At 41.5% G+C, this 12,925-nt stretch overlaps 1 protein-coding gene across 7 annotated transcripts in view; it reads right to left on the bottom strand.

Moving 5' to 3' along the window:
* Nucleotides 1-544, bottom strand: part of kif6 (kinesin family member 6) — an 82,708-nt gene extending 82,164 nt beyond the window's left edge. For 2 of the 7 annotated variants that reach the window (XR_012597309.1, XM_074660986.1), the window contains exon 1: nucleotides 221-540. Coding sequence is in view for 5 of the 7 variants with exons in the window: in XM_074660986.1 (XP_074517087.1) it covers nucleotides 221-280 (60 nt within the window). In the remaining 2 variants the exon portion in view is untranslated. Of the gene's footprint in view, nucleotides 1-220 lie in introns of all 7 variants that reach the window. The other 5 variants (XM_074660985.1, XM_074660984.1, XR_012597308.1 and 2 more) reach the window with 4 other exon arrangements.
* Between the last annotated feature and the right edge of the window lie 12,381 nt (nucleotides 545-12,925).

Genomic DNA, 12,925 nt, shown 5'->3' with positions numbered 1-12,925 from the left:
AGGCCTATAAAAGGAGGCTGGGACACGCGTCATATCTGCGGGGGTATTACACATGCGCAGTAGAATCTGGTCTGCACTCGCCGAAATTGAGCCAATCGCAGCGCACGACCACAGCTTCAGTTACACTGCGCATGCGTCATACCTCGAATAACAAGACCCATGACCCAGCCTCCTTCTATAGGCCTTGTTTAAACGTAGTTTTAGCTAGTTGTCCACTTACCGTCGTAGTTTTCTTAGTGGGTTTAATTCGACCAAATATCTGTATCGTCTGTTTCACCATTTTGTTCCTCTAAAAAGGTAAACAGTTTAGTGTGGTTGGTGTTCCTCAGACACACACATGTAGCTGGTTAGCTCCAGGTTAGCTCGTTAGCTGGTTTTAATGTGGCTCTGTGCTCACTTTGTTGCAGCCGGTTGCTAGGTGACGGCGGTGCGCTCCACTGACAAAGATCGTCTATATCCGTGAAGCTGATTCATCAGAGCACAACAACTTGTCCACCTTTCCTTCTCATTCTCTTTCACCTCAAATGACTTATTATGGCATGAGTCAGAGCCAGTCAGAGATGTCCAGGTATGAGTGTGTGTGTGTATAGGAGGGGGCATGTGAATCAATTAAATACATTGTTAGAGGTAAAAAATTAAATAAAACAGGGATTCATATCATAGATGATCTATTTATTTTCTGATGTTTGTTATTCTCTACTGAGCAGGTGTTTTGTAGATTCAAGGCAAAAGGTCACTGCAAGTTCAGTGACTCATTCGGTGTTGACAGAAGTGCACTGTAAGGCACTCCCCACACAGAGGTTACTCCTCTCGTGATGCACATGGGTGCAACTGTAATTTCCTGATTAGACAGTCATAGATAGATTAGAAAATAGGAAACCACACACCTGCTGTGTCAATAGGTACTGTAGATGTTGCATAAAAACCTTTAAATATAAACTTTAAAATATGACCAGCAGCAAACCATAGCATTGAACTTTTCTTTGATCCACCACAAGACAAAATGATGTGTTTTGGAAATGAAAGTGTGTTAAAATCAGATATAATAATAATATTAATATTAATAATAATGATTAATTATTATTATCATAATCATCACCATCCTTTTAACTTAATTTTTATATTTATTTTTATATTTATTTTATCACTATCAGGACTGAAAAAGTCGGATCGGTGCATCCCCAAAGCACACACACAAAGACACATTATATTGCACCTGTTGATGCACAGCTTTATAGGTAAATTTCATTGTTGTGGTTGAAGTTGTATGCCAGTCTTTGAATAATACCACTGACAGTATATTACCTGCACAGTATGAGGCTTACAAAGAACACTGGCAGAGGTTATATAAAAGTTCAGGGATCTTCCAGGAAAAAGCACAACATGCTCTCTCTCTCATAGAAACTCATAAAGGAGCAGAGATTCACTTATCAGCTGATTTACACAGAACCACATGTCTTGTATTTGGCAAGGTGGGGGGGTGGCTTTGACCCCGTCTCCAATTTCTGTTTCTGGTATTTCACCTGAACCCTGTTTGTCTCCCCCCCACCCCCAAATATAGCCTACTAGGAGGCCTACACTTCCAAGCTGTACACCAGACAGCACAGCGTACCGGGAAGGCCGCATGGTTTCATGGTGGCATTCAGGCGAATGTATCATGTTTGTTCCAGTGCATTCCTTGGTGCCACAGAAAATGCTTCTTGTGTGGCTCCTTGTTTTCAATAGAGTTCTCTGTGTGTGTGTGTGTCTTGTTGTGCATGGTTATAATATACAAACTGCTGCTTTTAGTGGGCAGTTTGGTTTAAATGTGTAGATAATCATATACCAAGTTTGCTATTAAGAATGTGTGGCATTATACAAGAGTGTGGTTGTCTCTCCAGTAGGTTATTACTCTCAGACTGTTGTGTCTGAGTTACTGACTCTGAGTTGGAAGAAAGAATTAAAGCAGCAGTAGGAAAGATTGGTGCAAATATGATTAAAACAAGTTATTTTTATAAAACGGTCACTTATATCCTGACAGTATAGTGCATGAGACAGGTCATCTGAAAATAGTCATGTGCCTCTGTGTCCTCCGGTGTCCTCCAGTGTCCTCCGGTGCTCCTAATGGCATCTGCAAGATTTCACAGACCGGAGGAAAACAACCAGTCAGAGCCGAGCTGGAGCCTTGCCGTCTCTGAGCAGCTGTCGATCACTCGCGAACTCCGATCGAATGGTCAAACTAGGCAGCGCTGTGCAAATATGAATCAATATTCTGTTACTGTAATGACTATTTCTCTCCTCAAATGTTTTCAGAAACATCTTGTAGTGTACTGTTTAGCTGTAAAATAAGAAAGTTTGTGAAATGACTTGTGATTGGTCAAAGTAGATTTTTTTTTAAAGTCTGAAAACAGAGCCATGAGGAGGTGTAGAAGTTTAGTTTTCTCTCAAAACACTTGAATTACAATATGCTGAAAGGTTATCAATTTTTGCCCAGTGATGCCAAAAACATTCTGCCTACCCTCACTTTAAAGAGCACTAAGCTTGTCAACATTGTAATGTAAAATGTAAGCCACAATTAAAAAAAAATAACAATTTAACAAAAATTCTCAACCTCCTATTAAAGAAAAAAATCTAAATATGTATAAATATTCCAAATGTGTACCCTAATACCTACCTGTCCTCGTTCCCAAAGCAAACATTTGTATTACTTATAAAAATGAGGTAAAAATTCCACACATAACTTGTTAGGACAACATAAACAGTTTGTCCACCCACACAGGGACGAGCATTCATGAGAGGATCGTGTGAGGATAACCAATTGGACGGGATGTGTTTCATGGGCTCCAAATGCTCTGACATGCAGCCCTGCATTCCTCCAGGTTAGACTGCATCTGCGTTCGGGATATTTAGTGTTATGCAACGTGCAAATAAAGAAGTGCGGCCTTTCAGAGGACTTGTTGCTGACATGTTGGTGTTCACATGTGCTCTACCAGCCATCAGACAGGTGCTCCTAGCCACACATGGCTGCACAAAAGCCGTGTTAGTTGAACCCTGGAGCAGTGACACCACTTCAAAGAGGCGATATCTTCACAGGGCTCCAGGTGGTGCACCACACCCTCTGGCAGCCATATTGGCGGTCCGTAGCTCGTGGGCAACACGGTGTGAATAACCGACTAAACTGTCTCAACAGGCTCCGGTTCAGTTTTGTTGCAAACCATGTTGATACACATCCGATTCGCACCCCAATTATTACCAGATACATGTTAAGACAAATAAGCTGAAGGTCATTTTGCTCAATTAGCCCAGAGAATATAATTACAGCTGTTTGTTCAGGTTACCTGACATTTCAAGCTACAACTGGCAGCACCTTGTAGCCGAGAGCAAAGGTGGTAAAGTCTTTTGTGCCACACTTAATGTGGAAACTGATGCTTTTCAGTGGAATTGAAAAGGTTATTCAATGTATTCAGCCAAGATCTTTGTCCAATATCTTTTTGATTTTGCACATGAATTTAAAGGCACAGTGTGTAGGATTCGGTGCCATCTGTGCGGTTGCAGATTGCAACCAACCGAGTACCCCCTCACTCACTCTTCTCTTTTCCAAGACTGCGGTCATAAACGTATAGCTCATATCTTAACCAGCTCCGTGGTACGAACCACATGCATTCCAGTGCAACCAAATAAGAGTATTTGTTGCACTTGTGGACGCCGGAGCTGGTGACAGCACGCCATCTGGAATATTGTGTGTCAGTTGGTGTTAGAACGAGAACCCCGTTGACATTATCTTCTATCGGTATACGAAATGCAGCCATTTCAGAAAAAAGTGCCCATACATGAGTTCCAAGAAGGAAAGCGGCCAAGTCCACTTTCTACAGAACAGTTATACAGTGTAGTTAAATCTGTTTCCTTGACAGAAAAGTGCACGCCGTAAACACCCACCGAGGACTGGACTGGGCTTGTTAGGGAGCTGTGAATTTTTTATTTTTTTTTAATATCCTGTTTTGGTCCGCATGTTGTCTTTAGCTGTAACTGACATAGCTGTGGTTTCACCCCAAAAGGAGGCAACCGACTATACTTCATAAGCCCGAAACGGACTTCAAATCTGGAGGCAACAAGACATTTTTACTCTCAACAAATAAGTGACAAACGCTCTCTTTTTTTTGCGGTTCAAAGTTTTGCATGCATGCAAACCGCACTGAATTCTTTCTTTTGGCAAGGCAAAGTAATAAAAAGTAATTTCCTAGTTTCTTATAAATGATTTCCCCTGACACTTCCATCTTTTCTTGGGTTCACAGGAAGATCAGGTGACAATAAAAAGTGTCAGAATGGAATTGTCACCGTGGATGATGATTACACGCACTGACATGTGCGAGCATGCGCACACACACTCGCACGCTTCATCAACTCTAAAAGGAGTAAGGTATACAGTAAAGACTGTTGATACAGATCAAGGTTGAGGCTATTCTTGCTTCAACCAAGTGCATTTCAAAACTTGTAGGACCTTAAAGGCAAAAACAACTCCAGCAGCAAAGACAAAAACCTGTTTTTTCAGTCACCTTTGCCAGCATTCGACAGCTTTGTCTCCAAGCGCTGGCCTGGCAGTTGATCAAAAAGGTGTGCTCAGTGTTGGAGGATTTCAGTCTGGCTGGCTGTGCTGGAAGTGTATGCAGCGCTCTCCTCGCAGACTGCTTGGTTTAGTTTGTGGTTGTGTTCTTGTTTGGATGTTTGCAAGATGACCTGGTACCCACTTTCCATTACACGTGCTATTACAACAGGATGCTGCAGTAGTGTGTCAAAGTGTATTTGCAGTGAAGACCTGAAAATGACCAAAACAGAAGAAGTTATTTCTGCACAGATGTCACATATGTTGCCATCGCATTCCCCAGTCACCCTTGAATAGCACACATTTTTACTTCTCATCGTCTTCATCTCAAAATCCAGCCCCATTTGGTAGATGCACAGAGGTGGGTCACACATTAAAGGTCCCATATCGTGCTCATTTTCAGGTTCATACTTGTGTTTTGTATTTCTACTAGAACATGTTTACATGCTGTAATGTTAAAAAAAAACTTTATTTTCCTCATACTGTCTGCCTGAATATGCCTGTATTCACCTTCTGTCTGAAACACTCCGTTTTAGTACATTTCAGTGGAATTGCAACGGAATTGCGTTGCTAGGCAACAGCTTGGGTCCATGTTTACTTCCTGTTAGCTGATGTTATTCACATACACTGCAACAGGAAATAAACTGGGACACATTTAGAATGTTTACGTTTAATGGTCTAAATATTGTATATTTGTGACACAACAGCTTGTTTCAAACCTATAATTTCTGAATACGGGCTGTGTGAATTCCTCCGTATATTGAGCGTTTTGATAGTTTAACGGTATTTATATAGCACTTAAACCTGCTTTATAATATGAAGGAAATGAAAATCTCACTTTTTACAATATGGGACCTTTAAAGGAGCAGTGGGCAAGAATGGAGCTAATATGATTTAAAAATTGTTATTTTCATAAAACAGTCTCTATATCCTGACAGTAGTGCATGAGACAGGTAATCTGAAAAAAAAAAAAACGTGTCCTCCGGTGCTCCTCATGGCATCTGCAAGAGTGATTGACAGCTGCCTCCGTTGATTGAACAGCCAATAGGAACGCTCTCTCTCTGAAATGACCTGTGATTGGCCAAAGTCTCCCGTCACGGGCTAGATTTTTTTAAAGCCTGAAAACAGAGCCATGAAGAAGAACAGAAGTCTAGTTTTCTCTCCGAACACTTGAATTACTGAAAGGTTATTATGGAATTTTTGCCTAATGATGCCAAAAACATTCTGCCTACTGCAGCTTTAACAATACCTGCCCTTACTTGCTTCCAGCACCAACAGTAGCCTTGCCAACCGAGCACAAGCAGTACACAAACAGTTTGTGGGAGTATTTGTGTTCCTCTGCATCTCTGTGTGCGACCATTTACTGTATATGCATGCGTAGGTATGTAGGCTACTGTACTGTATTGAGAGCAAAACAACCCGGTGCACCGAGCTGTAAACACTGTACCCTCCACAGCTCCTGGCTAATCAATCCCTTAGGAAAGCATCTTGGCCTTGCTTTCAAACAGAATGGTTTAGATTTGGCCAGGCCATTATTACAGAGTAGGGGAAGATGATGCTTCAGTTAAGTAGCTGCCTCTCTGCGGCTTAGTGGTTGAGGTTAGATAGATTCCATAGGATGATATGTTGCTCTGTGACTGTGTGTGTGTGTGTGTGTGTGTCGTCCCAGTTCTGTCTGAGGGTGGCCACAGAGGCTTAGTGGTAGAATGCCAAGATGCTCCTTTAACCAAAGGGACGATTAGAGACGAGCTTCTGCTGCTATGGTACCTTGCTTAACACTGTAAGCCACCGAGTGTCATCACACACACATGGAATATGCATACACACACGCAATGGTGGATGGAAAGTCATGTTTTGAACACTGGGAACATGGTTACCATGCAAAAAAAACAACATAAAATGCAAAGTTACCATCAAAACGATGGTCGACATAACCACACATTTAGTCAGTTCTTACTATCTCAATTGCATGGGATATGGCTGCAGTAACATCTGCATGCACCACATTTACACAGCTATATTGAGTCAGCCTGGGAAAAGGTTAATTTTTAACACCAGCGCATTTGCAAAGTGACTGAGAGCTGGAGTCAGAGAAGGAAGGACTGTAAGAGAGTTATTTTCAGAGTGAATAGCTGTTATGTGGTAGCTGTGGTGAAAGGAGGTCAGCCCATGCACTGACCTATACATGTAAGTTAGCGTGTAGGGGTGTATGTATCCTATTTTTACCATGTCACCACCGCTCTTAAAAACGGTCTTGTTTAACGTAGTGGAAGCAATAACAGATCCAGCGCCCACGCTTACCAATAATACACAAGACGTTTTCCGTTAACGACTGCAAGTGTGTGGAGGATTGTCATGACACGCCAAATTACACTGTGTTAATGGTCTCAACGAGTCACACGCACAAGTAGATCTTCATCCTCGCTCACTTTGCAGAATTTACTTTCATTTTTCACATGAAGAGCTAATGATTGGTCAAGTAAATTCTTTATCAAAAATGTATACAAAAAAATAACATGCTTTCAGGTACCTGAAAGTCATTTTATTAAATTGAAATATTAAATAAAAGAAGATATTCTCCCATAATAATAATAACAATGTTGACAATATTGCCAGTATTTTTTATAGATATATATAAAGGTATATATATACTTATATATATTTATATATTTACCTCTGCCAAGGCCGAAGGCCTAGGAAGGAGGTTATGTTTTCACTGGCGTTGGTTTGTTGGTTTGTTGGTTTATTGGTTTGTCTGTTAGCAGGATTACTCCAAAAGTCTTTGATGGATTTGAATTTTCTTTTTTAGAGGGGTGGGGTGTGGCACAATGAACAATCCATAAGATTTTGGTGGCGATCCGGATCATGATCCAGATTCAGGAATATTTTTAAGAATTCCGATCAGCCTGAGCATTAAGACCACAGGGACTGTAGATTCGGCATGTTTTCAGTTACAGTTGAGTTCGACCAAAGCACACTTGGTGATTGTTGAAGAGATTAACGACGACGATTTAGATGAGATTTATTTTGTTTCCGTCCAGTTTGAATGAATTTTCTTTTTACGATGATCCGCTACGTACAGCTGATCTCAACATAAACAAAAATACACGTGGATGATGGCGCAAGCTGAAAGGAGAGGGGGGGGCGGAGGTCCGTGCTCTCCGAGTGCCATTCTAGTTATTTATGTTTTATGTTTTATGTTTGTGTTCAGAAAAAGCATTAACCAAAGTGCTGAATGTCTATCTCAGGCAGTCACCAGCAGTGGAGTCCATGCCCCATGATGCTATTTAAGTTCTGGGGTTTCAGCAGCTCTCCTGCTTTCCCCTCCAGAGCACAGCTTTCTGGTCAGTAGCTGTGTCCAAGGGAATTCTTTAGGGCTTTGGTTATGTGTTATTCTCTGAGGCTTCTGCCCTCTGTTATGCCTGCTAGGCCCAGGCATATCAGACTTCAGTCTGCATTCCTGAAATACTGTATATGAATTTCCAAGAGTCAAAGACCAGCAATATTGTGGGATAGATTTGGGGATGAAGAAGAAGTCACGGACAGAGTGACATTTAGCTTTTTTTTTCCTTTTTTTTTTTTTTTTTATCTGTCAGCATGTTTGTTTTTCTGTCAGTATGAAGAACAGTCAAGGAAATATGAAATGGAGTATATGTATATGCTATTGAATCATTTGTTTAGGAAAGTTTTTTTTCTGTGCCGTGTTCGCTGCACTCTAAATGAGTTCTGTTTCACTTAAGCTTACAGAATATATAGTCTTTCCATGAGGCAATCCGAATGTAAAATACAATCCAGAGTAGGAAGAGAAAGGCATATTTCATATTTGACAACATCCCATAACATGAAAATGCCTGTGCCAAGCAACTGTTTGTCATTGTGGTTACTTGGAGAAAGAAGAAATAAAAAATTGAGTGCAACAAGAAATGCTTGAACTTGAAGACACATTTCCTTGGCAGTATTTAAAGGGGACATATCATGGGAAAACTCAAGTATTCAGTGCTTGTGCACATATATTTGGGTATCTGGGGTGCCTAAGAACTCACAAACTGTGAAATAAGATGACCCACTCCATCATTAGAATATACCGCCCACAGTTTGAGAACTACCTTTGCAAAGGTGCACCATATTTTTCTCGCTAGAGTAGACTGTTTTTTTTTTCCGGACGCGGGTCTTAAACGGAGCATTTCAGACAGAGGATGAAAACAGGAATATTTAGACAGACACTACGAGGAAAATAAAGTGTTTTTTGTAAACATTAAAGCATGTAAACATGTTCCAGTAGAGACCCAAAATACAAGTATGAACTTGGAAATTAGTATGATATGTCCCCTTTTAAATGTCACAATTTGATCAAATTGTACATTTTAACAAATCAGCATTTCATTCAGTATGTTTGCTTCGCACTTCACACTGACTTACTCAGCCTATTCCTTGTTCTCAAGGATTATCTTTAGTTATATTTCCTGCTGTCAGTAAATATTATCTCAGCTCTCAACTCTCTTTGTCGGCCCCCTGATAACATCTCTATAAATACTCATCAAAGTAATTCCAGAACTATTACCGGCATGTACGTCTGATGCATTTTCCTGGAAAAATCGGATGCATACCTTCTCCTTTTATAGCAACTCTCATGCTTGGCATTTTTTAGCAAGGGGGGAATATTTAGGCCACTGTTGCATAATGGACATTATGTCAAGAGTTTTCATTGATTGCAGCCCAGCAAATCTCTCTTGTCTCTTACTTCAGACCATTGGAATTCATCTTGAGTCATCGGCGCAAATAAACATGTTTCTTCAGTCATTATTTTCTCCTTTCTCAATTCCTCAGACATTTGTGCACATTTTTCTGAAAATATCTTTTGGGAAAGATGTTCTCACGGAACAGGCTGTAATTCATTCACAAGTATTGATACAAGTGAGTGAAAACATGCCGCCTTCAATTGGAACCTGTGAGCTTGTGGTTACGACGTGAGAAGTCGTGTACACGATATGCTCGCCGATTAAGTGGTTAAGTCGCGAGAACACTGCTGCTAAGCAACGGCAATATTAACGTTACTTAAGGCATCTAGAAGCAACCATGGCTAACATTTAGCAAGTTAGCAAGCAGGTAACGTAATGCAGGAAATGACAGAGGAAAAAGATGAGGCCGCTGAGAATATCAACATTTTCCTCCGACATATTATAAAATTACAAAAAAAAACTCTATACTACTCAAATTACAATATAATAACAACAACAACAAACATGTTACAACCATAGGCTGTATAAAGTATGGATGTAGTCTCCGTGATGTCACCCATAGGTTTCTGAAGAGCCGTTGTGAAGCTCAAAGTGGGTGGCTCCGGCCTTCGCCATCTTGCAGTTGTATGCCTGCGCCAACCAGTTAAGTTGCAGTTTACATCCAAAATTTCATCACTTCATCATTTTATCCTGTTAGACATTTGTGTAAAATTGTCATAATGAGCGTATGAATTCTTGAATTATGGCCAAAAACATGTTTTTTGAGGTCACAGTGACCTTTGACCACCAAAATTGAATCAGTTCACCCTTGAGTCTAAGCGGACGTTTGTGCCATATTTGAAGAAATTTGTTCATGGTGTTCCTGAGGTGTCATGGGACAGACATGAGGTCGCCTTTTGAATACCATATTCTAATCAGTTCATCCTTAAAGTGGACATTTGTGCGAAATTTGAAGAAATTCTCTCCAGGCGTTCCTGAGATATCACGTTCAAAAGAATGGACGGACAGACGGACAACCCCGAAAACATAATGATGCAGCAGAGCAGACAGCTAGCAGCTAGCGACCTGAGTTGGTACCCACCTGTCATTCAAAGCAGCCATGCCCCCAATTCTGCTGAACTTTGACCCTTAATATAATTTAAACAGATGAGTTGTATAAAAGTTCAACCCCGTACAGTTGTCATGAACAGGGATATTAGCGACCAAAAAAAAGTTTTTTTGGTTGCAGGCTGTGAACATGTTTATTTCTGCTGTAAAGTTGGGCATTTAAACATGGGGGTCTGTGGGGATTGACTCGCTTTTGGAGCCAGCCTCAAGTGGCCATTTGAGGAAATGCAGTTTTTGGTACTTCCGCCAAAGAATTTAGAAGCAAAGAGACAAAACTATTTTTTTGACAACAGCCTCCGCCACTATTTTGGACTAAAAACGCTTATTATAATTATAATATTTAATTGTTCAACACAGGCCATTTCGGTAGAATATGACAATAGAATAGAAATAATTTGTTTTACTTTTGTATGGCACTTTGTAGGCGGATGTTTTACTGGTGTCCAGTAGTCACTTTCAGTCCAAAATGGCAAAAGCATAGCTCTGCTGCTGGGCACTGATGTTGCAATAGAACAAACAATTGACTTTCATTTCTTATCAATACACGTTCTTTGCTTCCGCGTTGGCTTCATTTCTCAGCCCCGGACGTTGCCGCTTGGTCACAACTCGTGAATTCTGAGCTTTCAGAACATTTCCACTTCCAAGGTATACCACCAGAGGGGGATGTTCATATGGACTCTTCTCGAACACAGTAAACATGAACCCTTTAAATGCAATTGAGCTATTTGTCCTATATACCTTTTCATACACTTGCTTGTCAAGTGACTCTCCCTCCCCACTGCTCCCTCCTGTCCATTCCTTCCATCCGCTCCATCCCTCCATCCCAGCTGCATGTGGTGAGGAGTTTGGACAGTGGGCAGGCAGAGACATGGCTGGGGCGGTCCTGTTGGCCTGGCGGTGTGCTTGGCGATGGGGAAAGTGGGTGGATTAGGCCCTCCCTTCCACGGGTCTGAAAGGCCTGGGGCTCTGAACGCAGAGCTAACCGCTCTAACTGCACAGTATAAATAGAACCAAGTTGGGTTTGAGAGAGCCCACATCTTCACCTCTCAACCGTCATGCAGATAGAAGCATGAAGGACAGAAAAGCAGCAGAGAGAATGTGTGTATAATGAAAACATGAGGAGAAGTGGAATGTCCGTGTGAACTTTTGCAGGTAGCAGGAGGGGAAGGATGGGGGAGTACAGGAATGGAGAGAAAAATAATGAAATGAGAGACAGGGTTGAAAGAGCGCTAGAGGAATATTTGCAGCTGGAATGACAAACTAAAAGAACTGCAATGTATTGGAAACACTGGCGGAAGTCCGACAGTAAATCCATTTTCTCCATCTTTTCCTGAGCGAAAAATCCACTTCCCAACGCGAGCCGAGTCCAGGTGACGGTTCAGCACAAATACGGCGTTATGTAAGAGTTGCGGGGGAATGCTAACTGTAACGAGCTGAGTGGGAATTGGACACGAGAGACCCCATAGGTATGTCCGCCGAATACCTGCTGCCATGGAGGATTCTATAGCATCCAAATTCCTCTCCTCCGCAGCGTGGTAGAGTTACAATGAAATACCTTGCGGTGCTGAACTCGGCTGCCTTTGAAGTCCTATTCAGGACCGTACGTTCGGGCCACTGTTGTTGCATGCCATTCCTCACACAATAAGCTGTGTTATGTCACGGTTACCCCTGGCCAACCCCCCCCCGTGATGTGTCACACCAGAGGAGGCCGATCCACGCTCACGTCCACTCAGCCAAAGAGGTTTCTGCTTTAGAAAAAGTGCAGGAAAGTCAGATTGGATGCGTGGCGAAAACCACAAAGTGGTCTTGGAATGCTTTACCATGCAGATCATATGTTTTGATAAAACAATATTATTGCTATGCACTATTGACCACTTGGTTACATAATGCTATAAATGCAAACTGTGTGACTCCTGCAGACATAATGTCTCGCTGTATCATTCGGTGTCTGTGGCACAGATAGGAATGGGGACAGTTCATTGAGGATATCTCCATAGAAACAATGGGATTGCGTATTGATTAGCACCAAATGTGTCACTCTCAATTAGGCCATACTGAAGAGATCAGAGCCTGTGTGTGTGTCTGTGTGTGTGGGGGGGTGGGGGTGTATTACTCCTGTTCAGGGCTGTAGTCAAGTCCAACTTAATCAAGTCCAAGTCAAGTCCAAGACCAGGTCCAGTCGAATCTGAGTCAAGACCAAGTCCTAAGTCAGTCGAGACCAAGTCAAGACCGAGTCCAGAGCAAATCGAGTCCTGTTCAAGACCATAATAGCCAATAGTGTCAATGCTAATATAGTGATTATTAAGTCAGGGACATCTTCATTGTCATTACATTTTCATTTTTAATTCATTCATGCAATTAGCTTGAACGAGGAAGTAGGCTAGGTGTGCTGCTCCTGAAAATAACCATCAATTGATCAAGTTTAAACTTGGTGTTAAAACTATAGCGGGAAAACACTGTTAAATCCGATAACATTCATGTACAATTGATCCCAAATCAG

This window comes from Sebastes fasciatus, chromosome 15, assembly GCF_043250625.1.
Source record: "Sebastes fasciatus isolate fSebFas1 chromosome 15, fSebFas1.pri, whole genome shotgun sequence".
In the NCBI taxonomy this organism is placed as follows: domain Eukaryota; kingdom Metazoa; phylum Chordata; class Actinopteri; order Perciformes; family Sebastidae; genus Sebastes; species Sebastes fasciatus.
The sequence above is the reverse complement of the archived record's forward strand: the minus strand, read 5'-3'. Positions and strand labels throughout refer to the sequence as shown.